Below are 19,217 nucleotides of genomic sequence, written 5' to 3' on the forward strand. Positions count from 1 at the left end.
TACTCAGGAGGCTGAAGCAGGAGGATCAATTGAGACCCAGAAGTGGAGGCTGCAGTGAGCCATGACTGTGCCACTGTATTCCAGCCTGGGTGACAATAACACTTTATTTAAAAAAAAAAAAAAAAACCTGGGTCTTTGTGAACATATTTCCAGAAAGAGTCTAGATAGAAAAGTAGTTTTGTTTTGTTTTGTTTTGAGACAAGGTCTCACTCTGTCATCCAAGCTAGAGTGCAGTGGTACAACCACAGCTCACTGCAGCCTCCACCTCCTGGATTCAAGCAATCCTCCTGCCTCAGCCTCCTGAGTAGCTGGGGCTATAGGCATGCACCGCTGCACCTGGCTAATTTTTCTATTTTTTGTAGAGATGGGATTTCACTGTGTTATCGTTGAACTCACTATGTTGCTGGTCTTGAGCTACTGGACTCAAGTGATCCTCCTGCCTCGGCCTCTCAAAGTGCTGGGATGACAGGCATGAGCCATCGTGCCCAGCCTGGAAAGTAGATTCTGCCCTCCTGAGGCTGCGTCATTTATTTCTTAGGACTTGAGAGACTGAAGTTTGCTAGCTTTGCTAGTGGTAGAGGGGAGACGTTGACAAACTGAAAATGGCCCACAGACCAAATCTGGACCACTGCCTTTTTTTGTACAGTTTGCAAGTCTGAATGGTTTTCAGTTTTAAATGGTTGGAAAATAATCAAAACAAGAATGGTATTTCATGACGTGTGAAAGTTGCCTGAAATTCAAATGCCTGTGTTCATAAATAAGGTTCTACTGGAACACGCCCACAGTCATTCATTTGCAGCTGGTCACTTCTTTGATGCTAGAACGGCAGAGATGAGTTGTTTCGACAGAGATCCATGTGGCCCACAAAGCCCTTTATGGAAAATGTCCGCTGACTCCTGGTTTAGGGTAAGGATTTAGCATTCCCATGGCCCCAGCTCTGTCCCCGCCTCCCAGGCTCCCCGCTCAGCCCCAGCCCCACCCCAGAGAGTGTGTTCCTTGAGGACATGAAGCCGGGAGGACACAAACGCCCACTAGCATCTCCCTGCCAGGCATCACCTCAGGCCCTGCAGAGATGTCATCTCAGTAGTGACAACATTCCCACTTTAGGAATGAGGAAACTGAGGCTCAGAGAGGCAAATCATCTGCCCGAGTTTATACAGATAATAAGTGGCAGAGCTTGGATCTGACCCCAGCCACGCTAACCTCAAACCCATACTCCACGCCCTGGTTTAGAATTCCATGAGCAGCCCAGAGGCAGGACACAGGTGAGGACCCCTGAGAGCCCTCTGGCCTCCGCCCAAGCTTTCTCAGGTGACACAGTGACACCCTAGGGCCTGTTCCCTTGCTAAGCACATCCTTCCCACTCCTCCGTGTTCCTGCCATGTTCCAGCCTTGGCTCCCGCCTGCGTTTTCACCCGACCCTGGCAGCCAGAATAAACACGGCTGCCCCAGCACCCGCTCCCATGGAGCCAAAAGAACCTACTTCCCTGCTGCCGCGGCCTGGGATTCCAAACAATAATGAAAAAAACACCTAAACCCAGGGGAGACAGACGCAATCCCACGGAAATACTCACCCGTGGCGGGGCACAGGGGAGGCATTTCATGGACCGGGGGGAGCCATCTAACCTGCTTTTATGTGTCCAGTTTTACCCACCAGGCCTCGCCGAGGAGGGAAGGGGCCCTCCTGGCCAATGTTCTGTATTAGGAAGGGATGTGTTTGATGAGGGTTTTAAACCGTCTCTGGCCTTTGCAGATTTGCTTTCCTGGACCATGGTCCCCGTGGGTCCTCTCCCTGCAGGGATTTTCCACTCACCTGATGCCTGATTTCTCCTTTCTGTTGCCTCTGGCCAGGCAAGCTGCCCAGTCGGCCGTCACATACGACTCATGTTTTCCCAGAAGCCTGTCTCCATGAAGAGACCCTCCAGGGCGGCTGATGTTAAACTTCATGGAACACTTTTTTCCACTAGACCAGGAGGTTTTCCAAATCTCCGTGGCTGAACACTGCCAGCTTGTTCTGCTCAGGGGAAAGTAGCCAGTTGTCCCGCAAAGCCATGTACGTGTGTGAGTCCACGTGTGTCTGTATGTGCACATGCATCTGTGTGTGTCAATCACACCAAGCTGTCGGTATTAAAATCCTGCTCAAGAGCTGGAGGAAGGGTGAGGAGGGAGGCAGAGTAGCTCAGCAGTGAGCACAGACCTGCTGGGATTTGGCTCCCGTGAATGCAGTCTCTCGGGAGGGGAGGGGAGGGGAGGGGAAGAGAGAGGAAGGAAGGGGCCCCCATCCCCACCCCAAAGTCCCTGAGCTGGGCACTCATGGCAGCAGAGCTCCAGATGTCACTGTTCACCCATCATGAGCTGGTGGCCCGTGGCCATCCCTGGCCTGAGTACCAATGGCCTCCTCACTGTTCTCCCGACATCCACGCAGTTCCCAGAGCTATCCCGGATTCAGCAGCCCAAGCAGACTCCGAAGACAGAGATGCCATCACATCTGCCCTTTGCTCCACAGCTCCCCTCCAAAGGCCCCCATCGCACTGCAGATGAAACCCAAAGTCCTCCTCCTGCCTGCAGGACCCAGCCGCAGCGCTTTTCAAACCTCAGTGAGCAAAGGAGCACCTGGGGATCTCGTTCAGTACAATGCAGAGCCTGATTCAGGAGGGCCAGGGCAGGGCCTGGGATTCTGTACTTCTTTTGGTGTTTTTGAGACAGAGTCTTGCTCTGTGGCCCAGGCTGGAGTACAGTGGCGCGATCTCAGCTCACTACAACCTCCACCTCCCGGGTTCAAGCAATTCTCTTGCCTCAGCCTCCCAAGTAGCTGCGATTACAGGTGCACCCCACTGTATCATGCTAATTTTTTTGTATTTTTTGTAGAAATGGGGTTTCGCCATGTTGCCCAGGTTGGTCTCAAACTCCTGGCCTCAGGTGATCCACCCACCTTGGCCTCCCAAAGTGCTGGGATTACAGGCGTGAGCCACTGCACCCGGCCTGAATTGTGCATTTCTAACAAGCTTCTGGTCCAGGAACCGCAGGGTGAGTGTGGATCCTCGCTGTACCGGGCGGGGGGCGGGGAGGGCGCTGAGCCATGGAAAAAGTTAGGTCCCCCGAGTGCAGCTCACCTCTTCCCTTCAGCCCAGAACGGCTCCTTTCACATTTTCAGGGACAGACCTGGGATGTGAAATTTCAAACTCTGCCCTGAGTTAAATTCCAGGAGGGGGTACCAAGAGCAAAGGATAAAGGCTGGGGGAGGGAGGAAAAGCCAGAGAGGATGTGTCCCTGCTGTTTTCAGCGACCCTCAGGCCTGGCCTGCTGAACTGTGTACACACACATCACCCCCACACAAGGTCTCCTTGGCTCCATCTTCCCAGGGACCCCGGGGGAGGGCAACAGAGCAGATGACAGCTCCACTCTGAGCAGCTGATGCTGGGAGAAACCTGTGGCTTGCAGACCTGCCAGGCCCACAAAAACCACATCCTGAATGATGGACCAAGTAGAAAAAAGGCCACCGTCCACCTCGGGCCAGCTTCTGGAACTGTCAGTTCCTTTGGGGAATGCCTGACACGTTCTTTTTTCTTCCGATTTCATCCCAAACCTTTTGGGAAGCAGGGTGCATAGCCTTACACAAGTTACTCAGAGTTACTGAACCCGTTTCCTCCTGCAATAAATGGGCACGTGCCTCCCTGCGCTGTTAAGGAAATTAAATCAGAAACTGTGTAAAGGCCCTGAGGCACTAAAGGTCAATTTGGGTTCCCGACCTCCTTCCCACCCACTGTCTGCCCTCCATCCCAAGCACACAACCAGAGAGATGTAAGAGGGACATAACGGTTACCCAGCCCCTCTGGCATCTGACCAGGGTGGGCTAGTTGGGTTGAAAACGCATCTCTGTATATGAGTTGCTTCATATCTTTTGGCTTTAGTTTCCCCAGTCACAACAGTGTGTCGGGGGTGGGGAAGGAGGACTATGATCCTCACAAGCCCTTTTACAGTTGGGATGTTAACCTTACATGAGAGAAATGCCTGGAAGAAAAGCATAGCTAGTTAGGAACACCGCGGGGGGCGGGGTTGGAGGCCAGGCAGCTCGGAGGCGCAGTATCCTATCTGGGCCACTAGGCGGCTCCGAGGACAACAGATGAGCAAAGCCCGGTTTTGCAGCCTGGTTCTGTCTTCAGACCTTTCCAGGCTTCTTCGCAGGCCTGGCGGACACCAGCCGCTGCTGGGTGGGAAAGGCCTGTCACTTCCAGGCTGGAATCTCTCTCCCATTTTTACAGACCTCGAGGATGGGAGGAGGCCGTCACCACAATGGAGTCCTGCCCTGGGGTCTGATGGAGACATTGGTCCGCCCTTCGGTCAGACTCTAGGAGGCGTTGGGGGATCTCTGCTCTGCAACCCTTGGCTGAACCCCATCCTCCACTTCTTTCCTCCCGTCAGGTCAGAGTGAGAAGAGGTCTGGATTGGGATTCCCCGCTCCTGCACTTCCTGGCTGGGTAACCTGGATGATGGGGTAACAGTCCCCCCATGGCAAGGTCAGGGGAAGGACTAAGCGTCAGAATACAGGCCCTCAGTACAAGACGGTAGCTCATCCTAAGCTTCTCCTGCCTTTTGCTCTTCCAGTGGCTTTTCACCCAGAAGGAAGATCCTCACCTGCAGAACCTCTCCCCAGAACTAGGTCTTTGCAGGTGACAAGGCAATCCCAGCCTCCGCTCCCCGCAGATCAGCGTTTTTCGAAGTGACTTCCTCACCCAGGCGGAGCATTAAAAGTACCGATCCCAGCGCACCCAGCCCTGCTGAATCAGAATCTCTGGGGGTGAGGCCCAGGAATCGCCGTCTGAACAAGTCGCGGGCTGGAAACGGCTGCCCCAGATTACGGGGCAGCTCCCTGCTTTGCTCTCGCTCCTCCGGCCCCGGGAACGTGCAGGGGGGCGGGAGGCAAGTCCCATCAGCACTTTGAACTGGGGTTGCTTTTTCGTGACTCACCTCCCAGACTTCCTGTAACAGACAACTCTAAATAGCTCGGTCCCACCCTGCAGCAGGGGAGACATTCCGGTCGGGAAGGGCAGGAGGTTAGAAGGTGGGTGCCCCGCCAGGGCAGTCCAGGGAGATCCACAGGAGAAGCTGGCTGCACAGCACAGGGGCGCAGGAATAGGACGTTTTGTTTACAGGCTTTTGTTATTAAGGAAATTGCTGTCAGTCAAGGTAATTCTAGCTCAGATGAGCAATAAATATGCTCCCAGCTAATCTTTTGGGGATTTTATTGGCACCCGGAGCACAGGTTCCTTTCCCCTGACTACCCCCTCCCCTCAAAGCAAAGCCCTGCTCCCCAGCGGCTTCCCCCAAGCATCGTGAGGGACTTGGGTCAGGCTTTTAAAAGTCCACTCTAAGTGAAGACAGAAGAGGTCCGGGCAAAGGTGAGGAGTGGCTTCCCGATCCTACCTGGAGGCCGGGGATGACCAAATGACCTCAAATAAACCCTGGGTGACCTGGTTGGATCAAGGCATGCGCAAGCTACCCCGGGCCTGCTCCACACGCAGAGGTGGTCACCTGGCCCGCGGGCGGCCCGGGCAAGGAGGAATGTCTCGAGAAGGCAGCCGGCTCGCTGGAGTCGGTTCCAGCGTGTTCGAGTTACAGCTGCGAGCCCTCAGGGACACCGGCGGCAAGTCCCGGCTTGCAGAGAGGGGAGCCAGTCCCGGGAGAGCGCGAGTCCCGGCGAGCCCGAGTGCGCGCCTTATGCGCGCTCCCCGCGACGGCGCAGGGGGAGGGGAGGCCGCAGCAGCCACTCAGAGGAACGGTAGTGAAGCCTCCCAACAACTTTAACTGTCAATCAGACTTAATGGGGTATTAAAAAAATGGGGGAAAAAGGGGCCGCCCTCTCTCTCCGAGACGCAGCTGCCCGGGGAGCGAATGAATAGGGCCGCGCAGACCAAGGCGTCCGATCCACGCGCGCTCCACACCCGGACCCTCTCCAAGTTGGAAAGGACAAAAAGAAGGCAATAAATGCTAAAAAGGGAGAGAAGGGGAGCTGGATCGAGCGGCAACTCCCAGCCTCTGCTGGAACAGAGAGGGGAGGGAGGGAGCCGGAGCGAGCGAGCGCGCGCGAGGGCGAGCCCTGCACGTAAAGAAACTGACACCCGGACCCCCCACTTCTCCTGCACGTTGCTGGCAATCAGATCGCGTTTAAGCAATTTCCTGAGCCCAAGAATAGCAATGAGTCGGGAGACTTTCGCGGGCTGAAATTGGGAGCTCCAAGCACTTTTGTCCCCCACTTTTTTTTTTTTTTTTTCCTGGAGACGGGGTGGGGGTGGGGGCGCTACAATTTGGAAACAGCTTTTTTTTTTTTTTTTTTTGTTTAATCTTGCACTTTGAAACCGCGGGACCGAGGCAGGGTGAGCGCGTGTGGTTGGTGCCTTTTTTTTTTTTCTTCCCCTGCCTGAACTCCTCTGTCAGTCTGTAAACATTACCTGAGAATTCCCCAGCCGAAACGGCTGCTGGGGCAAGAAACTTCTTGTTAGAACTTTCCACCTCCAGCTTCCCCCTCCACCTCTTTTACAGTCCCAACCTTAGGAGACGCTTTTTCTCCCCCAGAGGAGAATTTATCTTTTTTTTTTTTTTTTTTTCTCTCACCCAGTGCTTTGCATTTGGGAAGAGGTGATTTCAAGAGTGGCCAGGTGGGACACCTCTCTCCTTATTCGGTTTACTATTTATTGTTCGGGGTGTTTTTTAATTCCTGTATTGCTCGGCCCGGGGACTTTCGCCCCCTGCCCGGCTCCGCGGCGCGGAGGATGGTGTGGAAACGGCTGGGCGCGCTGGTGGTGTTCCCTCTACAGATGATCTATCTGGTGGTGAAAGCAGCCGTCGGACTGGTGCTGCCCGCCAAGCTGCGGGACCTGTCGCGGGAGAACGTCCTCATCACAGGCGGCGGGAGAGGCATCGGGCGTCAGCTCGCCCGCGAGTTCGCGGAGCGCGGCGCCAGAAAGGTACCAGGCACTGCGACTCCAAGGAGTGGGGGGCCGCAGGGGAGGGGGTGAGCCCACCTGCTGCCGCTGCGGGATCCCGCTCCCGGGAGCTGAGAGTCAACGGCCACCCCACTCCCCCGTGCCACCCACGAGTGCTGAGCTAGTCGGTTTCACCTTGTAAATTTCCCGGGCACCGGACTGTCTTTTTTGGCAGGTTCAGAGTTGATCCGCTCCTTTGGGATCGGTGGCTGGCTGGCTATTCACCCCCACCCTGAAACTTAGGAGACCCACCCATTTCCCACATTCCTGCCTCCCAGAGGAAGGTGTTGTGCCCCCCTCCCCCGCCTTCCCCCCTTTTTCTTGCCGCCACCCTGGTGAGTGCAGGGTGTGCGCACTCCTGGGTAGAGCTGGGAGCCGCCTGCTAGCTGGCGCCTCGTATTTTCCTTGGCAACCCGCTACCCAGCCCCAACCTGGGCGGCTGCAGCTCTGAAGACACGAGAGGGGGTACTTGGTTTGGGTTTGAAAAGGGAAGAGCGGTCTGGCCGGACCGACACTGAGAGGCCCAGGTGTTTGGAAAGCAGGAAAGAGGAGGCCAGGGTAAGCAGCTACTGATAAAGAGCCCTTGTTCTCACCTTCAACCCTGTCCCCTCCCCCCAGCACACCCCTCGGGGATCTCTCCCCCTTTAGCTGGAAGGTGGTGCTGCAAGGAGGGTCCTGCCCACCAGACACAGCCTTTAACTTTTTGGTGGTTCAGGCACCCCTTGCTCCACGTTTTGGAGACCTGGTGCCGGAGAGCCGGGAGGGTGAGCAGGCTGTCACCCAACCCCAGCCCAGGCCAGGCTGACTCACCCGGTGACCAGAGCCATCGGGAGAGGGAGGCAGGCCAGGCTGTCTCCAGCCAGCCCTGTGAAGAGGAAGAGCGAAAACAGGGAATTAGTTTGAAACTTAAACTGTTGTGAACTAGGGGGGGGAAAGGGCCGCAAAGCCAGCTGATCTGACATGGAGCCGCATACCTTGGGGATTAAGTAAACATGTACTGTAGAAAACCAAACCTGCATGTAATTCCAGGTTGCTTTTGTTTTGTTAAATGCTGCCCTGAGATTTACAATTCCTCCGGGGTGGCTCTGACTGGGACTGAACTTTGGAGCCTGAACTATCAGCCAAAGCCGATCCGATTAACTCTTCCCTAGCCGGGCTGGCCGGAGCGCGTGGTGGCCAAGCTAGCAGGGGTCTGGCTGTCCAGGACTCCCTCTTCTCCTTGGGTGGTTTGGACAGCTGCTTGACCTTGCATTTGGAGGGGGAGTTGGGAAGTGTTTTTAACCCTTGGACGCAACAAATAAGGGGAAGTAAGAGTTGTTCTCCGCAGTTTCATTTCCTTGAGGCGATGCCTCATAAAAGGGCTCCCGAGGTTCTTTGTGAAGGGGTCTTAAAAGGGCAGATGAGGGTGTCCTTTGTGGGGGGAAGTGGGGTTTAGGACAATTGCATGTGATTGTCATTCTTTAGCTGTCTGCATCCCACAGAGACGTTTTTCTGAGTCTTCCAGCTCTCCCAAGTCCTAGGTCTCTTTTACTGTTCTTGTAGCTGACTACAGTAGGCAGATGAGGAACTCTTAGTCAATCTGGAAAAACTCGACTGACTATAAACAATCCTAAATTGAAAGAAGTGTATGCCATTGGGGGGTGGGTGCGATAGTACAGAATGGAGCCTGCAAGTTCACGCACCGGGAGCCAAACCCCACCTAACTTGGACTGGACGTCTTCTTCCAGGGAATCCAGCCAGGGCCAATTAGAAATATGTCTTAAATTGGTGTCAGGGTCACCAAAAACAAAAACAGGATCCACGGGGGCCTGTGAAACTTCGAGTGCCATTTATAATCAATTCAGTCATCTGACTCGCCAGGATGACCAGCAGTGCTCCCTGTAACTGGCCATTATCTGACCAATTACTGGAGCTACTTTATAGTAAGGCTTCTGTTTGCTCTCTTGGTGGGGAGTTTGGAATTGTGGCTTCTGGCCAGACATCAACGAGAGGACTTTGGGATAACCCCCAGAGCCGGGAGTGCTTTGGGGCCTAGTGGGGTTGGGAACAAAGGGTCAAGTGTTGAGGGAGTGGGGAATTTATGGGTTGGGGACAGGTGTGAACAGTGGGCTTGGGGGTGGCCCAAGGGCACTGGATCAGAGAGGGCCAGTGCCACTCACAGCCTGCAGTGATCCTAGACAGGGGGCGGCTGTGCAGAACCACAGATGACATTCCTTCTCCTCTTGATGGAAGTGGAGGCTGCGTCTGAGAGCTTCCCATCCTAGATTCTGATGGCTGCATCTGAGAGCTTCCCACCCTAGATTCTAGTGGGATTGGATCTGGAGGGGAAAGACCCCAAAAAGGAAAAAAAAAAAAAAAAAGGAGTACCAGAATCTCTGCAAATAGCTGACATGTCCAGGAGTTATCTGTTTATTTGGGAAGGAGGGAGAGTTGACAACCCAGTTTCCCATAACGACCTTGAGTTAAATAGCATTTGGCAATATTCGTGGGTGGTGGTGAGCCTTAGGGTACAAAGGTGGCCCAAATAAGCGAGGGCTTTTTTTAAAGGGACACTAAGGCTATAAGAATTTGAGAGCTCCTAATTAGGACACGTCTCTCCTTATCCACAGTGCACTGTGGCAAACTGAGGCAGGGCCAGTCACGGTTAGGGTCTCCAGGCGTAAAGCTCTTGCTTCTCAATTTTCTATGCCCTCTTAGAATTCCTTCCACAAAAGCATTCAGAAACCTTAAGCTTATTCCCCTTCCCTCCAAGGGAACTAACTTCTGGCTAGTGGTCAGCCCAGGCTCCAGTCTTTGAGTTTGACATGGTGTTAGCAGGAACCCCTGGGAGGAGAAGTGGATCGTTCATTTCGAAGTATTTGTAGAGACCATTCCAGCCTTTGGTTTGGTGTCAAGCAAGTGGCTGGACTAGAGTCTTGGGCCATGATTGCAAACCTTGGGAGGTGGGGCAACATACACGAGCTCAATACCACAGGTATTGAGGACCTTGGCTGGGAGCAGTGGCTCACGCCTGTAATCCCAGCACTTTGGGAGGCTGAGGCGGGCAGATCACCTGAGGTCAGGAGCTCGAGACCAACCTAGCCAACATGGTGAATCTCCATCTCGACTAAAAATACAAAAAATTATCCAGGCATGGTGGTAAGCACCTGTAATTCCAGCTGGTCAGAAGGCTGAGGCAGGAGAAGTGCTTGAACCCGGGAGGTGGAGGTTGCAGTGAGCCTAGATCGCGCCATTGCACTCCAGCCTGGGCGACAGAATGAAACTCTGTCTCAAAAACAAACAAAAAAACAAACAAATACTCAATTCCCGTTTCCAAGAGGTAGTCTGAGGGGAGGTATTTCAGGGATATAGTGTGGGAACTGGCTTGGAGTTCTGTCTTGCTATCAGTGAATTTACAGCATGTGGGTAGATTGCCCTGTTCCTAAAGCACCCAGCCAGGAACTAGCACTGTGAGTAGATTTATGAACCCCATTCTCCAGCACTTCCATTCAGCAAGTCCTGTGTCCTTCCCATTCCTAGCCCTGGGGCCAGCCCAAGCTCATAAGTCCCTTGACACCGTCTCTGAGAGACCTAGCTTAGTAAACCTGCCTGGGGTATCTGTTCGGTGTTTGGCATAGCTCTGGGCCTGTAGGAAAATGTAGCAAAGATGAATAAAGACCTAGAATGTGGCCAGGTGCTTACAGTGAAGGCACAAATCACCATGTGTGTGTGCTTCCTGTGGTTACCATGACAAATTAGCACAAACTTGATGGCTTACCACAACAAAATGTATTCTCTCGTGGTTCTGGGGGCCAGAAGTCTGAAATCAAGGCGTCAGCAGGGTTCTGGGTTCCTGGTTCCTCTCCACTCCAAGACTCCAGGGGAAGATCCTTCATCTCTTCCAGCTCCTGGTGGCTCCTGATGCTCCTTGGCTTGATTGAAGCATGGCTGCAATCTCTCCTTTCATCATCACATGGCCTTCCTCACTGTGTGTGTGTGTCTAGGTTTCGTCTTTTTTTTTTTTTTTGAAACAGAGTTTCACTCTTATTGCCCAGGCTGGAGTGCAACGGCGTGATCTTGGCTCACTGCAACCTCCACCTCCCGGATTCAAGCAATTCTCCTGCCTCAGCCTCCCGAGTAGCTGGGATTACAGGCATGCGTGCCACCATGCCCAACTAATTTTGTATTTTTAGTAGAGACGGGGTTTCTCCATGTTGGTCAGGTTGGTCTCGAACTCCCAACCTCAGGTGATCCACCCACCTCAGCCTCCCAAAGTGCTCAGATTACAAGCATGAGCCACCACGCCCACCCCCATCATTTTCTTATAAGGACACTAGTTATTGGATTCAAGGCACATACTAAATCCAATGTGATTATATCTCAAGATCCTTAACTAGTTACAGCTCCAAAAACTCTCTTTCCAAATAAGGTGAGATTCTGAAGTTCTGGATGGGCATGAAGTTTGGGGGATGCTACATGGTGGAAGCACAGAGGAGCAGTTCATTTATAGCAAGCACTCATGAAAGGTTTCATGAAGGAGGGAGCATTTGACTGAGCCTTGAAGAAGGTCAAGAGTTTCAACCAGAAGGGGTGTGACAAGGGCAATCTAGGTGCAAGAAACCTCCTGATCGAAGGCTCTACCTGGCTGGAATTGCGAGAGGGAAGTAGAAAGGAAAGCAAGAAAATACTGTATCGTGGCATAGGGAGGTAAGCAGGGAGTTTACACCTCAGACTCTGAGTCAGGTCAGTACTGGTGGGAATGGGACGAAAGAGAAAGAAGAGAAGGGTCCAGACAGGTCATCTGTGGGTCTCTAGAGTCATCAGGCCAAAACAGCTGCACTAACAAATTTACAGGGGAGAGAGCAGTGGCCCATCTCTCCTATCCTCTCTGTGCAACCTGAAAGCAGGCAGGTAGGCTACCTGTTCTACCTGTGACCGCTAGAAGCGTTTCCGCTTGGAGCATGGGTCTCAACTGACCTTACAAATGAGGCTGTCTCATGAATAGACAAACATCTCCTTCTTACTCCCCCAGGCCCTTCCCTTGGGGAAACAAAGGTGTCAACTCTCGGAGCACGGCCTCCTGCAGTCTTTCTCACCTGTGCAGGAGGCCAGAGACTAAGCTTTTATTTATTTATTATTTATTTAAAAACAGAGATGGGAGTCTCTCGCTATGGTGCTTAGGTTAGTCTCGAACTCTTGGGCTCAAGCAGTCCTCCCTTCTTGGCCTTCCAAAGTGCTGGGATTATAGGTGTGAGCTTCCACACCCGGCCAAGACTGGGTTCTTGACCCTGGAAAAGTTACTACCTTCTCCAGGTTGCAGCTGAGAAGCACCCTTATAAAATGAGAGGGGTTACAATGATCCCTAAGATCCTGGCATGCTCGAAAATTCTCATTTTACAGATCAGTCAACCCAAGAAAGCAATGGATTGCCAGGCTTCCCTGAGTTGCAAGCAGGAGAATTCCGGGTGAAGAAAGCATTTGTCCCTATCACTGATGATCTCAGTCTTTGCTAGTCATCAGATGCCACCAAATGAAAAATAAGCAACTCAGAGTTGGAAAATGTGCTGTGCCCCAGCTCCACAGAGCCCCACACCCATTTAAAACTCCCTCAACAGGTAGCTGTCTGCCGTGGATTTAGTTCAGCTCTTGCAGAAGATGTTAATATTTCCAGACTGTCGCTTCTAAGGGAATAAGGGACCCAAGTTCCCTAACTAGCATGTCAAACAAAATTTCCTGGTTTTCTTTCTCCTTAATTCACCACCTTCTCTATTTGGGCTTTCAAGAATGCCTCCTCCCTCTAATAATACTGAATCTGAGTCAAGTTCATTTTCGTGTACCTAACCCTTCTGCTAATTCTCGTTTCAACTTCAAGCTCTTCGAGCTTCCATCTTTTCAGATGAAGCGCACTTGTTTACGGCTGCACAGATCCCTTCCAAGCCCTCTGATCTCTGTATCATTGCAGTTACTTTCTCTGGTTCATTTCCATCTTGGTATTTGCCGAGGTTGTCTACTTTGAGAAAGTGATCTCATCTATATTTATGAGGTGTCCTTTCTACCCAGGAAATGTATCTGGTTGTCACAATCGCCGTAACAAAAGCCCTTGTCTTAACCTGCCACTACCAGCGATATCCTACCACAGTATCAGTGCGGGATGGGTTCCACACACTACACGTTCTCCCTTGTCCTTGGACAAAAGCATGAACACACCTAGAATGTTATGAGGCCATGCCCACTGTTGCCTTCAGGAGACACAATCCAAAAATACAAGATACTTGAAACATTTCAAACGTATTATTCAGGTGAACCATGAGGATTAGGAAACCATTGAAGCCAACTGGAAATGAGAAAAGTGAGTCTATTTAGACACTAGCATGCCCAAATGTGTGCTCATCTGCTGTGGCACCCCTGAAATGAGTGAGATCTTAGAATCTGAAAATGAGCAGATGCCTAGATTCTCAACAAGAGTGCCGGGTTAGCAAGTGAATGGTCGGTGGGAACTCATTCATTTATTCACTTATTCATATATTCAGCACATTTATTGAGCACCTGCTATATGCCAGGCGCTGTTCTGGGCACTGAAGGCATGCAGGGAGCAAAGCAGATGAAAATCCCCACCCATGTAGTGAGAGCTGGCATTTTATTAAGAGAGACAGATAAAAAGCAAGATCAATAGAACAGTACATTCTTATGCCTGTAATCCCAGCACTTTAGGAGGCTAAGGCAGGTGGAACACTTGAGGTCAGGAGTTCAAGACCAGCCTGACCCAACATGGTGAAACCCCTGTCTATACTACTACTACTAAAAAAGAAAAATAGCTGGGTGTGGTGGAGTGCACCTATAATCCCAGCTACTTGGGAGGCTGAGGCACGAGAATTGTTTGAACCTGGGAGGTGGAGGTTGCAGTGAGCAGAGATCATGCCACTGCATTCTAGCCTGAGCAACAGTGTGAGACTCTGTCTCAATAAATAAATAAATAAATAAATAAATAAATAAATAAATAAAACAGCACATTGAATTGTCATCATAAGCGATAAGGAGAAAACCAATGAGGCAAGGAGGACAGGAATGTGAGGACCTGAGATTCTAGGTAGGGTATAAGGAAGGCCACACTGAGAAGGGCACACGAGGAAAGACCTGAAGGTGGCAAGGGCATGGTGGGAAGGGAGCAGTGGCGTTCTGGGGAGAGGACAGAGCAAGGGCTCTGAGGAGAGAGTGGAGTGTCTGAGGACCAAGAGGTGGCCAGTGTGGCTGGAGCAGTGAGTGAGTGGGGAGGAAGAACTGAGGGGGACAGGTTCCCATGAAGGACAGGTGGACCTAGCTGACCCTAGGACTCAAGCGTCATGCCCTCACCCAAGCCTTAGCAGGATCCCCTGGCTGCTGTGACAGGCAGGCGGTGGGTGTCAGGCCAGTGGTCGGGGACCTGCTAGGAGGCTGCCAGGTTTCCATGCCTCCTCCAAGAATATCACCCAGACTTGCCTCACCACCTTCTTTGGGAGCTTCCCAGAGCTCAGGGAATGCTCTCAGCTTTGCACTAGTTTTAGAGGATGCTGAGGGCCTCCTCCGATATCTTTACCGTCAAGATGGAAGTGTCTGGGCTGAGGGAAATGGAGAATCTAAGCAGGCCGGGGTGCCACTGTTGGAGGGGGTGGGAGGCACCTGGAACCCAGCCCTCGGGGCTCTGCTGGGCAGCCTTGCTCCCAGCCAGATCCTGATTATTTCTTGCTGGTATAACTTAGGTGAGGAGTGACAACCAGCTTCAGGGTGACACGGTTCCGAGAAATCATGACTGTTGACTCCATTCATTGATTTCAGCAAACTAGGCCTTGGAGATGGGGCAGGGAACCTCATAAACAAAGTTCTCTCCTTGTGGCACTTAGTGTTCCTGGAGTGAACAGCATCCCCAGGTTGGAAAAGCTCCTGACACTGTGGAAGGATGAGTTGACACCAACAAGCTGGCTTCTAGTAGCAGTACTGCTGAACCCCTCTAAATAAAATCAGATAACTGTGCTGATGCTTAGAATGAAGGAGATGCTTTTCAGTCCTACTTTGTCAAAATGACTTCTGGGGCATTGTGTCCGTGTGGGCCAGCACTTTGGCAAGGCCCTTGAGCACCTGCAGGGTATCCAGGGAGCAGGCTGGGTGACGAGGGCTACAAGCCATGACTTGGGTTGGGTGGCAAATCCATGGGAGTATAGTTGACTGCTTAAGAGGCAGGAGAGGGTATCAGCTGCACTCCGGTACCACAGAGGCATAGGACCTGTTCTAGATGGTTCTGGAAGCCCACACCAGGCCCATAGGGAGAGCTTGAAAAGGCAGACCTGGGCCCTGCAAGAGGAACACCCTCCTGCCCTTTGGAACAGGCTGCTCTTTAAGCAAACATGGTGTCGAGATTTCTGCATTGGGGGAGGTTAGGTTCTGGACAACCTCCCGGGTCCCTTCTACCCTTTGATTCTGTGAGTCATTGTCATGATGTCAGTGAGAGCAATGACCCAGGCAGGGGCAGGGGGCAGGAGGAAAAGAGGACACCAATTTTCAACCAACACTTGAGAATTAAAAGGAGGCAGCCCTTCTCAGCATGACTTCAGCAGGATCTTCCCACAGTGATGTCATTCCTTTGTCCAGGCTTTCCAGGGTGCTGGGGAGCAGGGAGGAGGCAGGAGGGTGCAGGGTGGGCACAGATTCATATCCTTCACTCAGGCTTAGATTCCTGTGGCTTCCTAACTGGATGCTGATGGTTTCTTTGGGTTCCTAGTAATATTCACGACTGTGGTAACTTTACGTGGCTGTGGTACCATACGTGATTGGTAATATCCTGTGGTAATATATAAAGGGGCTTCAAAAAGGTTGTGGAAAATGGAATTAAAGGATGAAAATAAAAAATAAGAGCCAGGTGTGGTGGCTCACTCCTGTAATCCCAGCACTGTGGGAGGCTGAGGCGGGCAGATCACTTGACGTCAAGAGTTCAAGACCAGCCTGTCCAACAGGGTGAAACCCCATCTCTACTAAAAATACAAAAATTATCCGGCATGGCGGCACATGCCTGTGATCCCAGCTACTCGGGAGACTGAGGCAGAAGAATCACTGGAACGTGGGAAGTGGAGGTTGCAGTGAGTGGAGATTGCACCACTGCACTTCAGCCTGGGCGACAGAGCCAGACTGCATCTCTCTCTCTCTCCATATGTTTATATACACACATACACATATATACACAAATATATATATATATATAATTTATCAACATAAGCTTCATCAAGTTGCAAGACACTTTTGTAAGTGATACCAGCCATCTAGTTCATCCCAAAATAATTGAGCATCCTGAGAGTTCAGCCATGTCAATACAGTCTTTTTTTTACATCATTAGCTGAAGAGAAATGGATGCCCTTTGTCTTAATCCTTTCTCATATTGCTATAGAGAAATATTAGAGACTGAGTAATTTATAAAGGAAAGAAGTTTAATTGACTGACAGTTACGCATGGCTGAGGAGGCCTCAGGAAACTTACCATCATGGCGGAAGGAAAAGGGGAAGCAAGGCACCTTCTTCACAAGGCAGCAGGAAGGAGAATGAACTTAGGAGGAACTACCAAACACTTATAAAACCATCAGATCATGTGAGAACTCACTATCATGAGAACAGCATAGAGGAAACTACTCCCATGATCCAATTACCTCCACCTCCTCTCTCCCTGAGCACATGGGGATTATTGGGATTATAATTCAAGATGAGATTTGGGTGGGGACACAGAGCCTAACCGTATCACCCTTTAAAGATTTTTTAAGATTAGGAAACAAAAGGAAGTCAGAAAGAGCCAAAGCAGGACTGTAAAGTGGATGCCTGCCTAATGATTTCTTATCAAAACTCTCACAAAATTGTCGTTGTTCGATGAGAGGAATGAACGGGGAACCTTGTCTTAGTGGAGCAGGACTATCTGGTGAGGCTTTCCTGGGTGTTTTTCTGCTAAAGTTTTGGCTAACTTTCTCAAAACACTCTCATTATAAGCAGATATTATTGTTCTTGTCCCTCCAGAAAGTTAACAAGCAGAATGCTTAGAACATCCCCAAAAAACTGTTGCCATGACCTTTGCTCTTGGCCGGTCTGCTTTTGCTTTGACTGGGCCACGTCCACCTCTTGGTAGCCATTGCTTTGATTGTGCCTTGTCTTCAGGATTGTAGTGGTCAATGCTTCATCTTCTCTTACAGTTCTTTGAGGAAATGCTTCAAGATCTTGATCCCACTTGTTTAAATTTTTCATTGAAAGCTTTGCTCTCATCTGCACCTGATCTGGGTGCAGTAGTTTTGGTGCTTATCAAGTGGAAAGTTTGTTCAACTTTAATATTTTAGTCAGAATTGTGTATGCTCAACCAATGGAGATGTCTATGGTATTGGCTATTACTATTATTATTATTATTTTTTTTTTGCTGTTAATTGTCAGTCCTCTTCAGTAAGAGCACAAACAAGATGAATTTTTTCTTTCTAATTTGATATGGATGGTCTGGCACTTCCAAACATGAAGATGTTTATCTTCAACATCGTCTTATCCCTTCTTAACAAGTTATCCATTTATTAAGTGCTGATGGATTTTTTTTTTTCCTTTTTTTTTTTTTTTTTTGAGACAAAGTCTCACTCTGTCACCAGGCTGGAATGCAGTGACATGATTTCAGCTCACTGCAACCTCTGCCTCCTGGGTTCAAGCAATTCTTCTGCCTCAGCCTCCCAGGTAGCTGAGACTACAGGTACACACCACCACGCCTGGCTAATTTTTGTATTTTTAGTAGAGACGGGGTTTCACCGTGTTGGCCAGGATGGTCTCGATCTCTTGACTTTGTGATCCGCCTGCCTTGGCCTCCCAAAGTACTGGGATTACAGGTGTGAGCCACCACGCCCAGCCAACTGCTGATTTCTTTAGGGCATTGTCCCCATACACTTTTAATAAAGCGTCAATGATTTCACCATTCTTCCATCTAAGCAAGCTTCATTGTAAATTTGATGTTTGTTCTTGCTTCGGTTTTAGTAGAATTCATGTTGCTCTGATAGGGGTTCTTTTCAAACTGATGTCTTATCCTTCTTAGTGCCTCAAACTAGATCCCATTTAGTCATGTTATAACAAGTTAGTTATTTGGGGGCAAAAAAAAAAATCTCAAATATATGCCTAGTTTTTTCATAATATGCATTTTCCTTGAACTTTTTGAAGACCCTTTGTACATGATTATGGTAAAAGCAGGAATGTAGGAATATACGTGGCACTATTGCTATACATGGTACTATTAATATACATGGTACTGTTAATGACTGTGGTACCGTAGAGGACATGGTATTGTACATGGCTATGGTATTCTACATGACTATGTCACTATATGTGACTATAGTACTATACATGATGTGGTACTGTACATGGCTGTGGTACTATATATAACTGATAATATACATGACTCTAGTACTATACATGATTGTGCTAATATATATAACTGTGGTGATATACATTGACTGATACTGTATGTGACTGCAGGACTGTACATGATGGTAGTTATATATGATTGTGGTAACATACATGGCTGCTAATATACATGGCTGACACTATACATGACTTTGGTACTGTACATGACCATGGTAATATACAAGAGAGATACTGTACATGACCTTGGTAATATACAAGATGGATACTCATACAAGACCATAGTAATATGCAAGAATGATACTGTACATGACCATGGTAATATACAAGATTGACACTGCATATAACTGTGGTAATATACAAGATTGATTCTGCATATAACTGTGGTAATATACAAGATTGATTCTGCATGTAACTGTGGTAATATACAAGACTGATGCTGTACATGACCTTGGTAATATACAAGATGGGTACTCTATAAGACCATAGTAATATGCAAGAATGATACTGTACATAACCATGGTAATATACCAGATTGATACTGTACATAACCGTGGTAATATAGAAGACTGATACTGTACATGACCATGGTAATATACAAGGCTGTGGCACTGTACGTGGCTGTGGCAATGTGTGTGACGATGGTAACCCACGTGACTTGGTACTCTACATGACTGCACAGTGCTTTTGCACATTCATTGTCGACCTTCTTCTTTTTTTTTTTTTTTTTTTTTGAGATGGAGTTTCGCCAGTCGCCCAGGCTGGAATGCAGTGGCGCGATCTTGGCTCACTGCAACCTCCACCTCCTCCCGGGTTCAAGCAATTCTCCTGCCTCAGCCTCCCGATAGCTGGGACTACAGGCGTG

General features: G+C 50.1%; 1 protein-coding gene and 1 long non-coding RNA gene across 10 annotated transcripts in view; both read left to right on the plus strand.

The window, feature by feature from the left end:
* Positions 1-4,161: 4,161 nt before the first annotated feature.
* On the plus strand, positions 4,162-4,958 carry LOC141408831 (uncharacterized). Its single transcript, XR_012425932.1, has 2 exons — positions 4,162-4,517; positions 4,606-4,958. It is a non-coding gene; the product is annotated as an uncharacterized lncRNA (long non-coding RNA).
* Positions 4,959-5,023: 65 nt separating this feature from the next.
* Positions 5,024-19,217, plus strand: part of DHRS3 (dehydrogenase/reductase 3) — a 53,953-nt gene continuing 39,759 nt past the window's right edge. For 5 of the 9 annotated variants that reach the window (XM_005544759.4, XM_015442566.3, XM_074019863.1 and 2 more), the window contains exon 1: positions 5,859-6,965. In XM_005544759.4, coding sequence (XP_005544816.1) covers positions 6,771-6,965 — 195 coding nt within the window. In that variant the 5' untranslated portion in view covers positions 5,859-6,770. Of the gene's footprint in view, positions 5,400-5,858; positions 6,966-7,326; positions 7,542-19,217 lie in introns of those variants that run through there. The other 4 variants (XM_045380395.2, XM_074019853.1, XM_065529754.2 and 1 more) reach the window with 3 other exon arrangements.

The sequence above is a fragment of the Macaca fascicularis genome, chromosome 1 (genome assembly GCF_037993035.2).
Source record: "Macaca fascicularis isolate 582-1 chromosome 1, T2T-MFA8v1.1".
NCBI lineage: Eukaryota > Metazoa > Chordata > Mammalia > Primates > Cercopithecidae > Macaca > Macaca fascicularis.